General features: G+C 44.1%; 1 protein-coding gene and 1 non-coding gene across 2 annotated transcripts in view; both read left to right on the top strand.

The window, feature by feature from the left end:
• Positions 1-12,220, top strand: part of CDC123 (cell division cycle 123) — a 51,244-nt gene extending 39,024 nt beyond the window's left edge. Inside the window, exons 11-13 of the mRNA XM_024734185.1 lie at positions 7,466-7,591; positions 11,008-11,145; positions 11,940-12,220. Of these exons, the coding sequence (XP_024589953.1) occupies positions 7,466-7,591; positions 11,008-11,145; positions 11,940-11,966 (291 nt within the window). The 3' untranslated portion in view covers positions 11,967-12,220. The remainder of the gene's footprint in view (positions 1-7,465; positions 7,592-11,007; positions 11,146-11,939) is intronic.
• A 3,336-nt stretch (positions 12,221-15,556) lies between these two features.
• On the top strand, positions 15,557-15,629 carry TRNAG-UCC (transfer RNA glycine (anticodon UCC)). Its single transcript has one exon. It is a non-coding gene; the product is annotated as a tRNA-Gly (tRNA).
• The last annotated feature ends 4,977 nt before the right edge of the window (positions 15,630-20,606 follow it).

Here is a 20,606-nt window from a genome sequence, read left to right as displayed (position 1 = left end):
ATATTTTTTTCCATCCCCTCACTTTTAGTCTGTATGTGTCCCTAGGTCTAAAGTGGGTCTCTTGTAGACAGCATATATATGGGTCTTGTTTTTGTATCCATTCAACTGGTCTATATCTTTTGGTTGGAGTATTTAAGCAATTTAAATTTAAGGTAATTACCGATATGTGTGTTCCTATTCCCATTTTCTTAATTGTTTTGGGTTTGTTATTGTAGGTCTTTTTTCTTTATTCTGCTCTGCAGTAGTTATTTCCACTATTTTATCTTCCAGGTCCCTTATCCGTTCTTCTGCCTCAGTTATTCTGCTATTGATCCCTTCTAGAGAATTTTTAATTTCATTTATTGTGTTGTTCATCACTGTTTGTTTGCTCTTTAGTTCTTCTAGGTCCTTGTTAAACATTTCTTGTATTTTCTCCATTCTGTTTCCAGGATTTTGGATCGTCTTTACTATCGTTATTCTGAATTCTGTTTCAGAAAGACTGCCTATTTCCTCTTCATTTGTTAGGTCTGGTGGGTTTTTATCTTGCTCTTTCATCTGTGGTGTGTTTCTCTGTGTTCTCATTTTGCTTAACCTACTGTGTTTGGGGTCTCCTTTTTACAGGCTGCAGGTTCATAGTTCCCATTGTTTTGGTGTCTGTCCCCAGTGGCTAAGGTTGGTTCAGTGGGTTGTGTAAGCTTCCTGGTGGAGGGGACTAGTGCCTGTGTTCTCGTGGATGAAGCTGGATCTTGTCTTTCTGTTGGGTGGGTCCACGTCTGGTGGTGTGTTTTGGGATGTCTGTGGCCTTACTATGATTTTAGGCAGCCTCTGTGCTAATGGATGGGGTTGTGTTCCTGTCTTGCTAGTTGTTTGGCATAGGGTGTCCAGCACTGTAGCTTCCTGGTCGTTGAGTGCAGCTGGGTCTTGGCGTTCATATGGAGATCTCTGGGAGATTTTTGCCGTTTAATATTATGTGGAGCTGGGAGGTCTCTTGTGGACCTGTGTGCTGAACTTGACTCTCCCACCTCAGTGGCACAGCCCTGACGCCTGGCTGGAGCACCAAGAGCCTGTCCTCCACACAGATCAGAATAAAAGGGAGCAAAAACAGAAAAAAAGAAAGAAGAAGATAAAAGAAAAGAAAAGTTATTAAAATAAAAAATAATTATTAAGAGAAAAATTTTAAAAAGTAAAAAAAAAAAGGGACAGACAGAACCCTAGGACAAATGGCAAAAGCAAAGCTATACAGACAAAATCACACCCAGAAGCATACACATACACACTCACAAAAAGAGAAAAGGGGAAAAAAATATATATGTATCGTTGCTCCCAAAGTCCACCTCCTCAATTTGGGGTGATTCGTTGTTTATTCAGGTATTCCACAGATGCAGGGTACATCAAGTTGACTGTGGAGATGTAATCCGCTGCTTCTGAGGCTACTGGGAGAGATTTCCCTTTCTCTTCTTTGTTCGCACAGCTCCCGGGGCTCAGCTTTGGATTTGGACCTGCCTCTCCGTGTAGGTCGCCTGAGGGCATCTGTTGTTCTCTCAGACAGGACGGGGTTAAAGGAGCAGCTGATTCGGGGGCTCTGGCTCACTCAGGACGGGGCGAGGGAGGGGTGCGGATGCGGGGCGAGCCTGTGGCGGCAGAGGCCGGCATGACGTTGCACCAGCCTGAGGCGCGCCGTGCGTTCTCCCGGGAAGTTGTTCCTGGATCCCGGGACCCTGGCAGTAGCGGGCTGCACAGGCTACCGGGAGGGGAGGTGTGGATAGTGATTTGTGCTCGCACACAGGCTTCTTGGTGGTGGCAGCAGCAGCCTTAGCGTCTCATGCACGTCTTTGGGGTCCGCGCTGTTAACCACGGCTCGCGCCCATCTCTGGAGCTCCTTTAAGCGGTGCTCTTAATCCCCTCTCCTTGCACACCCCGAAACAATGGTCTCTTGCCTCTTCGGCAGCTCCAGACTTTTTCCCGGACTCCCTCCCGGCTAGCCGTGGTGCACTAAGCCCCTGCAGGCTGTGTTCATGCCGCCAACCCCAGTCCTCTCCCTGCCATCCGACCGAAGCCCGAGCCTCAGCTCCCAGCCCCCGCCCGGCCTGGCGGGGGAACAGACAAGCCTCTCGGGCTGTTGAGTGCTGGTCGGCCCTGACCCACTGTGCGGGAATATCCCCACTTTGCCCTCCGCATCCCTGTTGCTGTGCTCTCCTCCGCGGCTCCGAAGCTTCCCCCTCTGCCACCCGCAGTCTCCGCCCGCGAAGGGGCTTCCTAGTGTGTGGAAACCTTTCCTCCTTCACAGCTTCCTCCCACTGGTGCAGGTCACGTCCCTATTCTTTTGTCTCTGTTTTTTCTTTTTTCTTTTGCCCTACCCAGGTACATGGGGAGTTTCTGGCCCTTTGGGAGGTCTGAGGTCTGCTGCCAGCGTTCAGTACGTGTTCTGTAGGAGTTGTTCCACGTGTAGATGTATTTCTGATGTATTTGTGGGGAGGAAGGTGATCTCCGCGTCTTACCCTTCCGCCATCTTGAAGCTCCTCCCACGTGTCTGTCTTCACGGGTGATGGCATCTGTTAAGAGTTAGGAAGAGGAGGCATGAACTGAGATGTGGTACAAAGGAGAGATGTCACCTGGCAGAGTTTCAGCTTAGTGGAAACATCTTAGAGAAAGGACGGGGAGCTGGCACAGTAGAACGGGTAGGAACCTGAGCTGGTGTGTACCCGTGGCTCAGTTCTAAAGCCGGACCCCAGCCACATCCAGTCAGTCACACACCATTGTTTATCGAGAGCCTGTCCTGTGTTAGATGCTGGGCTTCTAACAAGCACCTTCCAACCAGATGATCTCTCGACCGTCAAGGAGCTTATCTTCGAGACTTAAGCGTTCCAGGATTGGCCTGGTAGCGAGCAGGATGGAATCAGTGAGGGAGGGAGGGAACCTAGCCCATTGCCCTGAATGTGTGGCTCAGAAGAGCTTTATTCTCATTTAATTCAGCGTCTCCCTTAGTCCATACCACCCTGTGAGTTGTGGTATTTGTTCCCATTGTTCAGATATTCAGTCTGAAGCATTTCTGTTCTAATGCACTTATATTTAATGGCATTTGAAAATTTGGGGTTTGCCGGGGTGTCTCAGTATTTCCCTGGCACATGTCCAGGTCTGCTGTGGTTCAGTAGGGCTGGCAGGTCCGTGCACATGTGTGAGTTGGTGAAACAGCTATATAAATGTCTTAAGTGAAGTTGGACATGGACGTCAGTAATTATGACTGTGATCTGACAGAACTGAAAGCAGTTTGCGTGCTTTTAAATTGGGAAACACGCCAGTGTAAACATCCTGACGGTTTCTGAGAAGAGATGTCAGCCATGTAAAACTCATTTGCATTCATTCAGTGGTACTTGTATCACTGTTTGTTGTCTTGAATATATAATTTTATGGCTACTCTTGTGAGAAAGCTAACTCTTCTTTTATGTTGGTCTCTGATCTGAAGTATAACCAAAGTGTATCTAGGCTTGGTGACACTCTGATGTGTCCACGTTCTGACAGCAACTGGGCAGGTGGACTCAGTGTTGAGAGCTTCTACCTGCCTGGTATGTCAGAGCTACAGCGCCCCCATCCAGTAGGTCTGGGATGAGGCCTTGGAATATGTATTTTAAGAAGCTTCTTGGAAGCAACCTAAGTGTCCATCATCGGATGAATAGATAAAGAAGATGTGGCACATATATACAATGGAATATTACTCAGCCATAAAAAGAAATGAAATTGAGTTATTTGTAGTGAGGTGGATGGACCTAGAGTCTGTCATACAGAGTGAAGTAAATCAGAAAGAGAAAAACAAATACCATATGCTAACACATACATATGGAACCTAAGAAAAGAAAAAACGGTCATGAAGAACCTAGGGGTAAGATGGGAATAAAGATACAGACCTACTAGAGAATGGACTTGAGGATATGGGGAGGGAGAATGGTAAGCTGTGACAAAGCGAGAGAGTGGCATGGACATATATACACTACCAAATGTAAAATAGATAGCTAGTGGGAAGCAGTCGCATAGCACAGGGAGATCAGCTCAGCTCAGTGCTTTGTGACCACCTAGAGGGGTGGGATAGGGAGGGTGGGAGGGAGGGAGACGCAAGAGGGAAGAGATGTGGGGACCTATGTATATGTATAACTGATTCACTTTGTTGTAAAGCAGAAACTAACACACCATCGTAAAGCAATTATACTCCAATAAAGATGTTTAAAAAAAAGAATAAATCTTAATGTATACCAATTTAAAAAAATCATTTAGGAGTTTGGGGGAATCCCAGAATGGAATGCAGAAACTGAGAAAAGAATTTAAATGGATTACAAATCCCAGTTGTGGGACATTCTGCAGAATGTCTGACCAATAATCTGCAAAACTGTCAAGGTCATTGAAAACAAGAGTCTGAGCGACTGTGAAAACCAAGAGAAGCCTAAGGAGACATGACCATTAAATGTGATGTGGTATCACTGATGAGATCCTAGAACAGGAAAAGGAAATTAGAATACAGTTAAGAAAAGTAAAAGACAAACCAGGAGCTAGGAGAAAATATGTGCAGTACACATTTCTGATAAAGAACTTCTATCTAAAATTACACAAATAACTCTTAAAACTCAACAACAACAAACAAGAACTAAATTTAAAAACTGGGTGGAGTACATTAAAACTCTCTGTACTATATTTGCAGTAACTCTATAAATCTAAAACTGTTCTAAAATAAAAGTTTATTTTTAAAGAAAAAAAAAGCTTCTGAAGTGACGATAATGCACAACTAGAATTTAGAATAACTACCTTAGGTACTTGAAAAATGATTCGGGTCCCCCTATGTATTTTTTTTTGGTATGGTTATTGTCTTGTTATTAATTTCATTGCTTTTGGGGATGAATATCAACTTGTATCTTTGATATTGTTGAGAATGGATCTGCAGCCTCATTTTTTACTTTTTATTTCTGTCTTACGAGTGATTGAGGAAGAAAGTACAATTTCTAATGTGCTAAGTATTCTTTAGATATTTGTTAGATTAAGCTTGTTAATGTCATTAGTGTGAAAATATACATAGAAGGTCTGATTCTTAACCTTGCTCCTCTGTACTCCTATGGTGTTAGTTTCTTATGTATCCTTCCAGTATTTCTTGATGCAAAAACAAGCAAGATACTTATTTTTTTCCATCTTTCTTACACAAGAGTCAGCATATGATATACGCTTGAACCTTGCTTTTTATACTTTTTAAAAACAGTGTGTTTTGCAGAGCTTTCCATTTTCTTACAAGGCATAGTATTTCATTATGTGGATGTACTATCTAGTTTGATGAGTCACTTCCCTATGGATGAATGCTTAGCTTGTTTCTAGTCTTTTACGCACTGTGCTATGGTGAACAGTCCATATACTGGTGTGTGCAACATGTGTGCATGTCCTGGTCTGAACTGAACTCTTTCAAGGAGTAGACTTTGTGTTACTGATCTTTATGCCCTCGTGCCTGGCACGGTGTTTGGTGCATAGGGATTTAATTGGGTGGATGGGGGGGTGGTCAGTTGGTTGATATTAGGAAGGTCGGTGTGACCACTCTTGTCTGATGGGTTGCCTAAAAGCAGAATTTCTCAGGATGTCTTGTTCCTGAGGTGTGACATGAAAAACATATTACAGGTTTGAAATCCTTATCTTGATAGTTTTATGCCTGGTTACAGCTGGCTTATTTTTCTTTAAACTAGAGGATGGCTTCTGAACTACAGAACAAATTCTGCCAGCTATCAGTCCTAACAGTGGTGATTTTATTTGTTTTTTACAATGTGGCATATTTTTAGTTTATAGAGCTAAATATTCTGATGCTAACAGGTGCGAAAGTTTTTTTTTCTTTCTTTTTAATAAGGATAGTTTTACTGGTTATAAAATCTCAAGTCGAAATGGTTTGAATTTTAGAAAGTACTCATTTTGTTAAAATAACATACAGTATATGAGAGACATCTGAGTAATCGCTGAAAAAGCAAAGCTGAAATCATACCAAGGAGTTGATTGATGGCTGACATTATTTCACGTAGTCAGAGAAGGTACGAGTGGGCACCAAACTGAAGTGAGGATACAAGTCAAGTGGCAAGAAGGAATTGCAGGGTTTCTCCTGGGGATTGTAGAAACCAGGAAACTTAGTCAATGGTATATGGTAGAAACTTCCTGTAGTAGTTCTTTGCCTCTTATTAGAGGTTTCTAGTTTGCAGCCAGTTCTAGGAAGATGTTTCATCTTTCTTAAACTTTTCCTTTAACACAGATGAGAAACAGTACTAGATGTTAGTAATGCTGGCTTAGCAGTCCAGTTCCTTTTCAATTTTACACATGCGTGGCTGATCAAGACACGATTGCTACATATTTACAGAAAAAACTACCAACAACAAAACGGTATGATTAAATAAATGTCTCAGTGAGAAAAATCAAAAGGAGCAAAGATAAAAGTTTCAATGAAACATTTATCTAGTAAAATGTCACATAACGTCTCCGTGATCAAATGTGTTGACTTTAATCTCCTGGCGGGATTTCACAGATTCTCCAGCTCCTTTACGTCAGTGCTCTGCCACTTTATCCCAAGGTGCAAAGGTGCAGACTCTGTCTGACTTGGGTCAGAGGTGTCCTTGCCCTGAGGCTGGAACCTATCACTTTGGCCATTGCTACTCTCAGAGTAGGAGAAGATGGCTTTTCTTTTCAAGGTTGATTTCTTTTCTTCATCTCCCTTTCATGTGCCATCAAGTTCTATCATGCAGAGAAAACAGTTATTACATTGAAATGAAAGACAGCTGAGCATTTTCTTATGTCTTTCGTGTGTTTAAAAAAAACAAGCCTCGGGCTTCCCTGGTGGCGCAGTGGTTGAGAGTCCGCCTGCCGATGGAGGGGACACGGGTTCGTGCCCCGGTCCAGGAAGATCCCACATGCCGCGGAGCGGCTGGGCCCGTGAGACATGGCTGCTGAGGCTGCGCGTCCAGAGCCTGTGCTCTGCAACGGGAGAGGCCACAGCAGTGAGAGGCCCCCGTACCGCAAAAAAAAAAAACCGAAAAAAAAAACAAGCCTTTGCAGAAACCTCTCAGGGCTCAGGGATGGTGCTGAGAACTGCTGGCCTCTTCATGAAAGATCATTGAAGTTACCCTTGAGAGCATTCCAGTCATGCTACTTTGGTGGAACCATTTTGTAAGATTTTCCTTTCCCTGCTTGGGTTTTTGACATAAAATTCTCGTGTGATTGGAGGCGGAAGTCTACGTATATGTCTTCGTCGGGCTTTCTTTTTCAGGATCTCTCCTCTGCCTTTACGGGCGGCCTCCCCTTTGGCGCTGTGCCTGCACCACTTAGACAGGCGGCCCCTTCTCAGATGGGGCCTGGAGGAAACTGTCTTTTGAAAGAAGTGATATGATTTTTAAGATGACCTTTTGGGTAGAATAAGATGATCTTTCTTATAAGCCAGATTACAGACTTTATTTTATACTTATTGATCTTTCTTTCTGTACTGCAGGGGAAGGTGTGGCTGATTGATTTTAATCCATTTGGTGAAGTCACAGATGCGCTGCTGTTTACTTGGGACGAACTGTTATCTGGAAGAAACTTAAAGGGTGATTTTAGTGAAGAAGTCCTGGAGCAGGTAAGATGATAAGAAAGATCCCCAGGAAACCTGTCAGTCCACTGAGGAATTGTTTGCTGGTTCTCCAGGCGCTGACACAGATTTACTCACAGATACTTTGCTGAGTTCTTCGTTTCGTACTCTCTCGTGAATGTTTTCTGTCTTTCACAAAATAGTTGTATTAGAGAAAGGGTGTGCGCTTTGATTTTTTCACTTCACTTTGTCTAAAGTGAAGATGATCATCTGATAGTTTCTTTTCTGGTTATTTTTCTTTCTCTTGGCTCTTCTGTCCTGCCCACCTGAGAATCCGGACCGTGGGTCAGGTCACGCATCTGTTTATTCTGGTCCCAGCCCCGGGCTGCCACGCACGGTTAGAGGGATGTCGCCCAGATGTGCAGATTGGACGGGGAGGGGGCTTGTCCCAGTCACCACCCCCGACTTCCTGTGGGCTCTGACCGCAGGTTCTGTCGCCCTCCCAACGTCCCCTCCTGCTGTCCACGGTGGCCATTCCACGCACTCCATGCTCCTCTGAGCTTCCGTCCATCACTCCTGTCCTCCTCAGCAGCTGCTTTCATGTCTTCCCTCTTAGGAAAAGAGAATCCATCGGTGAGAACTCACTCCGTTTAACTGTCGTCAAACCTACAGACTTACCTGCATCCTTCCTCCCGAGTCTCGTCTCTGCCCCTGCGTCTCTCCAGGTTCCTGGGGCTACCATCTGTCTTCTTTACTTTTTCCAGTCTCTTCCTTTCTCTGTAAGCAAGTAACCATGTTCTGACGCCTCCTGTCATAGAGAGCAAGACTTCCCTCAGCCCCGTAATGCCTGCTCATTTTTAAAGGAAATTCTAAAGTCACCCATAATCCCACCTCCTCGAGAACCACTGTTAATATTCTGGTGTGTAACCTGCCTGCACACATACACACGAGGCTTTCTAAAGTAAATGAGAGTGCTCTGCGTCTACAGTTCTGTCCACGGAGCTCTTCATTTCGTACTCTCTCGTGTTTTCTGTCTTTTACAAAATAGTTTTATTTTCACATGGTTGTTTAAAAACACACAGAATTAGAAAGAGGCGAGACTTGAAATCCTACTACCTAGAAATGGCTATTCTTACCACCTCTGTTGAGGTTTTCTGGGCATTTTTTGTGTATATACACATGCGCGTGCACACATTATTTTGGCAGTGGGGTCCTGCGAGTTCCTCTCCTGCTGTTGGGCCACTTGCTAGTCCTGTGGCCACCGCTCCCCAGCCCGCTTGCCGCTGGGCCTCCCCCGGCTCCCCACCCTTCGCCCCCCCTCCCCCGGTTCCAAAGAAACTGTGGTGAGGGCTCCACCAATGTGTCAGGAATTCCAGCGAGCAGTGCACAGCCCTGCTCTTCCTTAACACTGGGCCGCGTCTGAGCTGTTACCTCTTGTTCCTGTCACACCCTTTCCCCTGGTTTCCATGACGCCTGCTCGCCTCCCGGCTTTCTTCCTGCTTCTCCGGCTGCTGCCTTGCCCTCCATGGGAACATCTTTCCTTCTGTCTGTCTCTGAAATAGTCCTTTTCATCCTTACTCTGTCCCGGGCCGTCCTGGGCCTTGTTTTTCTAGATCTGACTGTGGTCTCTGTTTTCCACATCAAGGCACTTGCCCTGCTGTGTGGGCCTCGCCTGCAGACTTGCCTGCCTCCTGCGTCGGGCTGTAGGTTTCCGAGCCCATTGATGGTGTTTCTGTTCTCCATGTGTCTGTGGGGCTGCACACAGTGCCAGGCATAGCTAAGGTTGATCGAATTAGTGAATGAAGGGATCTTATTCCTGCTGGCATCTTAAGAGTTGTGGGCCATTAAATCTGAGCGTCAAGGAAGAAGATTTGGCACAAGGTTATTTTTTTTTCAGTACGCGAGCCTCTCACTGTTGTGGCCTCTCCTGTTGCGGAGCACAGGCTCCGGACGCGCAGGTTCAGCGGCCATGGCTCACGGGCCCAGCCGCTCCGCGGCATGTGGGATCCTCACGGACCGGGGCACGAACCCGTGTCTGCTGCATCGGGAGGCAGATTCTCAACCACTGCGCCACCAGGGAAGCCCACACAAGGTTATTTTTAAATATGAGGGACAGAGTTATTGGATAGAAACAGTTTGCACAAGATTCACTGTATGATCCAAATTCATTCATTCTTCCTTCCCTCCCTCCCTCCCTTTCTTTCTTCTTAATGTAAACAACCTCATATTGGAGGTTGGGGATGACAGAAGGGCAACAGGAACTGGCCCCTGCCTTTCCCCAGCATCACCTCCCGTCTGTCCTCCACCGCAAAGAGATCTGCCTTCCTTTTGTTCCTCGAAGCCACAAAGCCCTGCCTGGCCTTCAGGTCTTTGCACTGGTTGTTTCCACCGCCTCCAAAGCCGTATTCACTCCCAGACCTCACGAGGCTGCTTTCCTCCTACTTCTCAGTTCTCAGTCCAGACGTCGCCTCCTGAGCAAGGTCCCACCTGGCCCCCCTCTAAAGAGGAGTCTATGTGGTTCTCCTCTTACCATAGTGCCCTGCTCTTTTGTTTTTATAACACTTTTTACTCTCTGGAACAAGCTTGTTAATTTATTATTTGCTTGCTTGGTGGCTGTCTACCATCTTGTTTTCCAGTTTTTCTCCCACCCCTAGAACAAGGTCCAGCAGACAGGTGTTTCATGAGTACTTGTCAGATGGCTGGTCTGTCTGTCATAAGGTGTGGCCTGCTTTCTAGGGCTCCATGGTCCCGTTCCGTCCAAGTTCCCGGCCTGTCTCCACATGCTGGACACGATCCATCCCTCACCTAGGTCTCTGCCACCCATGAAGCCCAAACACAAGGCCTCTGACTCTGAAATCCTTTTCAGCACCAGGCAACATGTGAATATCCTATGCAAGACTCAAAGCATGTACAATAAGGAATGTGAAGACTTGTTAAATATGATCCTTGAATTTGCAGTTTTACATAGGTGCTGAGAGGAATCTACAAATAAGTCTGTAAAATGCCGTGAGAAAAGCACAGCAGCGTTAGGGGTTCGGAGCACTCGTTTGCCCTTACTGTTGACTCTGTTCTCTAAGGCGTATTTCCAGCAGTGCACCTGTGGAAAGCAACAATGTTTATAAAGCATGCTGGCCTGTGTGGGACCACTCGAGGCAGCCTCAGGCCTGGAGAGACCCGCAGCCCTTCATGGCCATGGTGGCTGCACAGCCAGCACTCAGGGACCACCTAGCCCCCCACAGGGACTCTGGCTTCAGATACCTTAGATGTGTATTTTCTTGTGAACATGTGGAAGTATTTTTAAAACCTTGGTGCTTTCTTTTACTTCAGTATCTGATTTTCTTCCCTACGTAGTACAGAAGAGGACATGTAGTGGGAATTGCTACACCAGTATCTTTTTCAGTTTGAAGAGTAGACTTAAAAAAGGACTTTCTCAGCGACTTTCCTTTTTCTTTTCCTTTGTAAAGGATGCTCCGGCCTTCCGTTGTACCAACAGCGAGGTCACAGTTCAGCCGAGTCCCTACCTGAGCTGCCGGCTGCCCAAGGACTTTGTGGACCTCTCCACCGGGGAGGACGCTCACAAACTCATCGATTTTCTTAAACTGGTAAGGTTTATGTGTACTTAGTAGGCTGGCCAGCTCTGCTTTCAAGTTGACTCTTTAATATTTCACTTTAGTTATATACCACGTAGACTTTTATTTGATGATTGGGAATTAATGGGCAAGAATTACTAATTGAGGTCATTTTATAATGACATATGTCAAGTAAGCTGAAAGATTAATTTATTGATTAAAATGACAGAAAATGTTTTTTATGTGTATGGTTTGAGTAATTTTCATAATACTTGTAATCTTGAAGAAAGTATGTATAGTTGACCCTTAAACAACCAGGGGAAAGTCCACATATAATTTATAATGAACCCTTCGTATCCACGGTTCTGCATCCATGGATTCAACCGGCGGTGGGTCCTCAGTACCGTAGTATTTGCTACTGAAGCAAATCCACATGTAAGTGGCCTGTGAAGTTCAAACCCGTGTTGTTCAAGGGTGAACTGTATACTGTTATAGGGCTGAGAGCAGATCAGATCTCTCCTATGGGTACTCCGGGGGGAAGGTGAGTATTTGTATCTGTGTGTGTTTCTGGGTGGGAATATTTGTACATAAAGAAGGAAGAGAAGAAAATGTTCAAATATCTTGAGGATAATGTGCCCAGGAGCCAAAGTGATAAACTACTTTAATGAACTACAGAAGGCATGGGTTTTTTCCGTGATAATTTTCAACCACATCTTTTGCCAAGGGCCTCTAGAAAATTATACTTGCTGACAGAAAAAGCGATCTTGGCTGAACAAATATCCCAATTAGAATGTGCTGTTTTAATGCATCTTGGTTTCCTTTGACAGAAAAGGAATCAGCAAGAGGATGACTGATTAGCATGCTAGAGTTCAAGGCCAAGTCACACAGGAAACCACTGCTGCTTCTGGAGGCCGTACATAGTCCACAACCTCCTATTAACCCAGTCAGCGGGGGAGGGGGGGGGCAGCGTGGAAGTCAGTGGCTTTTTATATTCATGTATAAAACTGGGGGAAATGGAGGGACTTTGCTACTTGTAAAAATAACACAATAAATAGATCTTAAACATGGGAAACCATCCTGTTCCGATGATAAAATACTTTCTATGAAATACCTTGTTCTTTAGGCTCAGTCTATTTATATTTATCTCTGTTCCTTGTGCTATTTTTTTTATACCTGGCAGGTAGCTGGGCAAGTTTATATTTGTTATACAGAAATGGGTTCTTTCTTTATCATTACTTTTCCCATTGAAAAAATAGAACCTTATATTACTATAGAAAATATTTTTCCTACTTTGAGGATTTTCATGTAATTTTTCTATCGGTTGAGCTTCGGTTTGGGTATAGTTAAAATAATACAGACCTCTCAAACTGTCAGCCATGAATTTCAGTATAGTACCTTAATGTGTATCCCTAAAACTATCACAGATATAATTCAGCCTTTCAAACAGTTATTGGAATTTGGGGGGAGGTAGATTCACTTTTTTAGGCCACCGTTTTAGTAATTCTTCAGTGTCGTGACTGATGATGATATGTCAGCGATACCTGATTTACTCAGCACTCGCTAAATGCTAAGACGCTCTGCTAAGTGCTCTCTATGTGGTATTTTACATCACGGAGCAATTTAAGAAAACAGACGTTACAGTTTCCTAGGGTATCTATCTAATGTGGTATCAAAGAATATCTTACTAGTTGGAGGTATGTTTCTCAACATCAGAGAGCATGTGCTCCCATAGAAAGATAACAGAGAGAAGTGGGGCGAAATCTCCCCTTTCTGTGTAGTTAAGGCAGATTACGTGTAGTGATGAAAGATATCATTTCTCATTAGGTTATTTCGAATTCTGTCTTGCTGTGTGGTTTCTCCGTTACAGTCACTTGATATTGGTGTTTAAAATACAAAGATCAAGTGTATCAAATGCCATTTCTGAGGCCAACTGTTTGAGGTATAAGTGCTTCAAAAATATTTTTGTTTTTTAAACTGCTCATGGCCTTCTGTTAACTCATAATGGAGGGATCTATTGTTGTGAATTGATTTCATCTTAGCTCCGAAGCTCGCTTCGCCAAGATGACACTTGACCAGTCAAAAAAAGGAAATGTATTTGATACCCATTGAAAAAGTTCAGACTATGTATAATAAAAAGACTCAAGCAAAATTTAGCAAACAGTTTATAAAAAGGACAATTCTTGGTGTAAAACTCATTAACTTTTTACTTTAATTTTCCTGAGGGTATGATTGAGTTGAACTCGCACTTCCCTTTTAAAAATGTGATTTTGGTACATTGTTTCTGTAGTATATTTAATTCTAGTTGATTCTCCTGGTGTTAATATTAAATATAGGATAACATGCAGGAAATATTCTCCTAATTCAGATGTCATTTATGCCTGCCTAAAGATTAGTTTTCGAATTATCCTTTTATTATGTTGGCTTTATCTGTTCTTTCTTTGAGGTACCTCAGGTTTGCGCTTGAATTTAGAGAGTGGATACACGTGTGATTCCTTAGTCTGGTTCTGAAATCCTGCCTTCGGAAGAGAAGACATTACAGATCTTGATTCTGACAGGTTGGGATAAACATGTTTACTTTGTCCTGCAGGCAGTGGCATGTAGCACAGGCCTCGCAAACAGCAGACTTTGCCAAAAGTTCTGTTTAAAGAAGTGTCATTTTGATTTGCATTTTCTGAGTTCATAGATCTTTCCCATCTACTCAGCTTTTTTTGGAAATTGAAGATCATGTCTGTTAAAAAGCAAACAAAGCTTGTGTGACTGAGTTCTTCAGCTTAAATTTGTTTTCTTACCTATAAATTGGGAGAATAATAAACTCATGCCTCTGTTAAATGAGAAGTAAAGCTTTCCATGTAGTGCATCGTACGCAAGCCCCTAAGAAATGGCAGTTATTATTACCATTCTGCTTTGCAGACTTCTGTAGTTTAAAGGCAAATTCTTTCTTAACAGAACCAAAAAAATTTTGAGTGGAAAGGGACTTCAGAGATCATTCAGCCCACTTTCTTTTCCTTTTTCCCTCCTTCCCTTTCCTCTTTTTCCCTTCCTTTTTTTTTTTTTACAGAAAACTGCTCACAGAAGTTAAGACTTGTCCAAAATTGTAGCAGAATCAGAACCACAAAAGAACCTCTAGTCTAATGCTGCTCTCTAAGGATTTGTAGCCTAATATTTTTTGTAGATAAGTTTCAACCAGAACAAATTATTATTTTAATAACAAAATTTTCAAAAAGAATTGTTTTTTAAATAAAAGTAAGTACAGATTCGTTTCACACATCTCTGTGCAGAGGAATTAAATAAAAAGATACTAAATATAGAGAAATTAAATGAAGAAATAACTGAAAGATTTAATTCAATTTCATGTTTGTATTCACTAGGCTGATCTTGAGAGGAGACTTAGCCATCTTTAAACATTTTAAAGACAGAATTCCTATTTAACTAAACGTTTTATGCATGTGTTGTCTTGGCTCATAGAAAACAGTTTCAGTAAGTGTTCTAAGAAAAGAAATAGTGATAAACTCACCCTCCATATGCACTGCAGCTCTGTTATGTATACACATTAAGAAGAGGCATGAGGAATGGCAATATAAGACCTAGTAACAAAAAAGTGGTTGAAGCAGCAGCTAAATGCCCCATGTGACGAGCTTAGGCAATGAGTCTGGCGTTAATTACCTGAAGAGAGAATGCATTCAAATGTGTCTTTTTTTTTTTTTGAACCAGGGAAACCAAATAAAATGACGCTTCTAAATACATAGAGACAGAAAAATTAACAGAGGTGGAACATTAAGGTAAAGAACATTAAGGCAGCGACTTGTTCATCCAGCAGACGTTTTTCGGGTCCAGGACAGTGTTAGATGCTGTGTGTACATCTTAAGCGTCCTGCCTTCAGAGACCTAACAGGATACAGGACATCATGATAGACTCGTACGTAAAGAAGGAGGGTTTGATGAGTTGCAGCAACTTGAAGACCTCTGTGGGTGCAGAAAGAGCGGTCAGGGCCTCATCCAGGTGAGATGCTGGGATTTCATTCTCAGGTGAGGTGGGAGGCCATTGGGAGGTTTACGCAAGGGAGAGACGTAATCTCATGTAGGGCTTTGAGGTGTTACTCTGGTTTCTGGGTGGGAAGCAGAGCGATCAGTTAGGAGACAGTGACTCGTGGTGGTCAGGGTGGCCCCCGCTGCGGTTGAAGGCGGTGTGAGGACATGAGGTGCAAAGATTGGGGATACAGCCAAGGGGAAGCCCTGATGGGATGTAGGGCGTGAAGGAGAAGGAGGGTGTGAGCTGCCGAGTGGAGGGAAGGCAGTTTTCTAAGCATGAGAAGGAATAAAAGGGAACCAGGTTAGGGAGGGAAATCAAGACCTCCATCTTGGACATGAAGAATTTGAGATTGCAGTGACTTACCAAGTAAACATGTTGAGAGACAGTTGGATTTAACAATTAGAACTTGGGGAATTCCCTGGTGGTCCAGTGGTTAGGACCCGGCACTTCCACTGCTGTGGGCCCAGGTTCAATCCCTGGTCGGGGAGCTAAGGTCCCACGAGCCACACAGTGCAGCTAAAACAACCCCCAAAAAACAATCGGAACTTCTGTGGAACAGTGGGAGCAGATCAAAAGGCCTGGCAAATTGGGAAAGAAAGCCAGGGGGTGGCATTATGTCCAGCTATGTGGGACACTGCTAAGAAGTTAGATAAGGTGGGCTTCCCTCGTGGCGCAGTGGTTAAGAACCCGCCTGCCAATGCAACAGACACAGGTTCGAGCCCTGATCCTGGAAGATCCCACATGCTGCAGAGCAACTAAGGCTGTGTGCCACACCTACTGAGCCCACACTCTAGAGCCCGCAAGCCACAACTGCTGAAGCCAGTGCACCTAGAGCCCGTGCTCTGCAGCGAGAAGCCACTGCAATGAAAAGCCCGTGCACCACAACAGAGTAGACCCTGCCCGCCGCAACTAGAGAAAGCCGGCGTGCAGCAATGAAGACCCAGCACAGCCAAAAAAAAAAAAATTAGATAAGGCAACAAAAAGAGTTCTTACATATTACAGGTTGAAATCTTTTAATTTGTTGGAAGACCTAATGTGGGTGTTTAATGTGAATTTAGACCGGTGATTCTTACTGATATTTATGTATAAAGTACAAATCTCTCTTCGCACCACAGAAGTTAATATTTAGCAATGTAATTATTTTGAGATTCTTTAATTGATCATTTAATTTTGTTAAAGTCTCAGTATGAACTAAGATGACTTAAATTGGGTTTTCTGCATCACTGATTTTTTTGACTGTTGGACACTCACATTTAATGGGTAGAGTTCGTAGGTGGATTATCTCACCATGTACTTACAGACTTTTAATCAAGGAAAGCCTTAAACTGAATTTCCCCTACTCGTTGCAAGTGGTTCTCCCCACCTTGAAAAACGTCTGTAAAGTGTCAGCACTAATTTCGGAACAAGGCAAGCAGCTGGGCCATCAACTACCCATTCATAGTGTGTGAGCAAGCAGTCATTGGGGAACTGAGTGTAAATAACATAATAATCTTCCAAATAAGCATGAGGAGAAATGGATTTCTTTGAGAATCTGGTGACAGATACAGGCTCACCTGAGGAAAATCTTTACACACAGTTTCAAGGGGTCTTAGACCTCAGATTAAGACCCCTGCACTAAAGCTGTGTGGGATCAGATTAGAAGCCAAAGCTTCTGCACTCGTAAGAATGGAGCCATTTCATAGTGTGTAGTGTGCCTCAGAGAAGTAACGCACACAGCTTCCCTTTTAACTCAAGTAGTTTCCAACAGTGTTGTTTCTGTAATTAATTAATTTATAGTACATTCCCCTCAGATTGTCAGCTCTCATAAACAAAGTAAACTGAGTGTTAGAATTCCACCAGAAAAGCAGAAGTGGTATGAGTCATATACATACATATATGTGTATATATAAAATCGCCCTATGACATATATATGTATATATGTGCACTTGTTATACACACCTGTGTGTGTGTATAATAAGGGATTTATTACATGGGACTGACTTATTCAGTTGAGGTGAGCTGGCTACACAAGTCTGAAGCCTTCGGGCAGGCTGGGACTCCAGGCACGGGACGAAGCTGTTTGTCCACAGGTGGAATTCAGTGTCTTTCTCTCTGGAAAGGCTCAGCCCTGCTTTCAAAGCCCTCCACCTGATGAGCCCACCAGGATACTCTCCCTCAGATTTAACAGATGGGGACTTTCATCGCATCTACACAGTTCCCTTCACAGCAGGACCTAGGTTAGCATTTGAATAACTGGGGATGGACCCTTGCTTGCCATGCTGACACATCAGAAGACACCACATACTAGAGAAGAAGGTCTCCTAGCACTTACAGAAGCTATAGTTCTGGTGATGGATTATTTCAGGAGTAACTGTGACTAATTCCGATTGTTTTAAAAGGAGCAAACTGATTATGCACTGGAATGGGTGTTTTCCTTGAAAGCAGGTGCTTTAGGGATGACCATACACTTATTTTTGTGATGTTGCCACCACTCCAAAGTCTTTTCTTGAATCTTCTTGGAAGTGCCTTCAGATCCATTTATAAGCCACAGAAGAAAACCTATCTTACAATCTATCTATAGATTGTTTTTTAATCTATCTATCCTATTTTATTTAGTACCTTGTTTGATTGAAACTGATACACACTTCCATATCATTTTTCTTTCTTATTCATCAGACTTGGTTCAGAATTCTTCCAAAATTCAGATGTCAGCTTCAAGAAGTCTTAACCCATTTTATGTGCCACTAGGACTTTAATCTTCCTGAAACACATTTCCGGTCATTCTAATGCTTAAAGCCTCTCAGAGGTTCCCCATTTCTTAGAAGTCGATATGCCGACTTCTCAGATAGGCGTTCAAAGCCCAGAGCAGCGTAGCCCCAAGTCTGTCTCTACGGCCCAGTTCCGTGCCCGCCAGCACCTACTGTTCTCCAGCCAACCTCGGTTACTTGTGGGAGCCGAGGATATCTTTATCTTTCTCACCTGTTCCTCTGACTGTGCTTTGCCCCCTCATCCCCGCTCCCCCCACCCCATCTTCTGCTTGTTAAAAGCCAGCCTTCAAGGCCCGGCTCCAGTGGCACAGAGTCCTTTCTGTGCTGGGATGTTCACAGCACTTTGGTGTTACTGTCGCTTTTACACTTAGAACTTAGTGGTATAGGATGTTGGTGCCGTAATCGGACTGCTAATAGTGAACTTAGGGCGAGACTGGTGTCCTAGCTTTGCTCTCACAGCAGTTGGCGTGGTGCCCTCTCGGGGCCTAATGAATGTGATTTCACATCAGGGACGGGTTGTGACGTAGAATCAATTCTAAACGAGTCCCCCAAATGCTTTCCAGCACGTTAGCATCACCACAACTAACGCATCACTCAAAATCCACAACTCGACTAACACGGCACTCAGTTACATACGTTAATCTGTCCTTTCTATTCACAATATGGAGTCACTACTCGAAAAGGTTATTAAAGAGCTCTTGTCGGGAATTCCCTGGCAGTCCAGTGGTTAGGACTCTGCGCTCTCACTGCCGAGGGCGAGGGTTCGATCCCTGGTCAGGGAACTAGGGTCCCACAAGCCGCGAGGCGCCAAAAAAGAAAAAGAAAAAAAAGAGCTCTTGTCTTTCTTTAACTGAACCAAACCATCCAAAGCCTGTTGCTAATATCTTATCCCACAGCCTTCATGATGCAACATGTACTCCCCTTTCAACTGGGGATAAACCCCAACTAATTACTTCTGCCTGCTTGTTCTAAAACAATTCTACAGAACCTCAGTCTGTTCTGCCTGTCTGCCTTTCATCTCTTCAGACACACCTCCCTCCCCCTCCCCTTCCCAGCGCAGCAAGCAGGCACAGACAGGACCACTGCCTGGGATTCGCTGCCTTACTTATGTGTCCAAACACTCCGAATGATAATCTCTTTGGAGGTGGTTCTGGTTTGGTTTGGTTTTGCTTTTAAGTGGAAAATGTGGCTCTTCTGTTGCTGTTGCATCTCAGCACAGCCTTCTCACGTGGACCCCAGAGCCAGGCAGCCTGCATTAGGACTGGCCTTGTCCTGGGTAAGGTATTGCATCCCTCTGTCCCTGTGTTTCCCCATCTGTAAAGCAGAGATGGCAATAGTCCCTATGTCACAGGGCTGCCGCCAAAAGTCAGTGTAGGACAGTTCCTGGCATCGTAGTGAATGCTTGGTAAATATAAACTCTTACCTGCTACACTATATCATTACCGTGGTGTGATTTCAGTGAGCTGTCTACATCTATGATAGAACAGTGTTTTCTGCCTTCTGCTTTTCCTCTGTGTTACTGGGGAGGGTTTTCATAGGAGATCCCTCTGTGTTTATTTTCCCCAATCCTACCTGCATAACCGGCCTGTGCCCTGCCACAGCATTGCCTGTAGTGGAACCAACATTCCCCCCAAGGCTCACTCTTCCTGCCCGAGATACAATGTGTGCCTTTCCAGAGCCACCCCACTTGACCTGGGACCAGGAGGGAGCAGCCTGCAGGTAAATGCTTAGTTGAAAATAAATCCAGTATATCAGGAATTAGATTGGGGACTGAAAAAAATTCATCCTTTCAGGAGACACAAGAAATGACCAGCCTGGTAATACAAAAATTGTAGGATAGGGAATGCCAACTGCTTGATGTAAGTTACCTGAGTCTTAATTCTATAGCTATATGAGTTAAGCAATAATTTCCCCCATTTTATAGAAGATGAATTTGCAGCTCAGTTAATTTGCTCTAGATAACAAACAGTAAATTACGGAGGTGGGGTTCAAACCCAGATACGTCCAAGCTCAAAGCTTACACTTTTCACCCTATGTGTCAAAAACCTCAGAAGACTTCAAAAACCACAGAAGAATAACCTGAAATCTATGAGGGTTTACGTGGACTGTATTCAATTAATCTGTGGCCCTTTCAGTTTCCCTTACAAGTAAAATATATATAGCCTTCTCGAAAAATTCTGGTGGAGACCATGAATCCCAGTGGTTTCTATTTTTGTGAACTGGAGACCAAGTACAGGAGCAAACTTGGAAGCATAGAAAGTAAGACTTTGAACCTCCTTCCTACTTCAAGAACGGATTCCTTTCATTGTCCCATTTCAAGAGTTAATGATTCTCTCACCATTCTAGTCACCACCCGCTTAAGCCGGTCACGTTGGTTCGCTTTAGTTCCGCAGTGGAGTTCTGAGAGGCCGACCATTCTTCCCTGTGGCCCGGGAAGGCCTGCCAGAGAGCATGTCCCCCTGCTCTGGGCTCCCCCGCACGCCCTCTGCTTCGTGCTGCAGGTCCTGCAGTTTCGTGATGACGCTCCCGGTTCCGTGTGTGCGTTTTTATCCTGTGCCCTCATTAAGCTTTTGGTTAATGGGGTCTCTTCTACCAAAGCAAGAGCGGAGCCGCGTGGCTGGGCATTGTGCCCTGGTGTTCTTGCTTGACAAGGACTCTGAACAGGTCACTCAGCTTTCATTACATTTTGAGGAAGATAACTACAAATCTGAAAAAAAA

The sequence above is a fragment of the Neophocaena asiaeorientalis genome, unplaced genomic scaffold (assembly GCF_003031525.2).
Source record: "Neophocaena asiaeorientalis asiaeorientalis breed wild unplaced genomic scaffold, Neophocaena_asiaeorientalis_V1.1 scaffold120, whole genome shotgun sequence".
Taxonomy (NCBI): domain Eukaryota; kingdom Metazoa; phylum Chordata; class Mammalia; order Artiodactyla; family Phocoenidae; genus Neophocaena; species Neophocaena asiaeorientalis.
The sequence above is the reverse complement of the archived record's forward strand: the minus strand, read 5'-3'. Positions and strand labels throughout refer to the sequence as shown.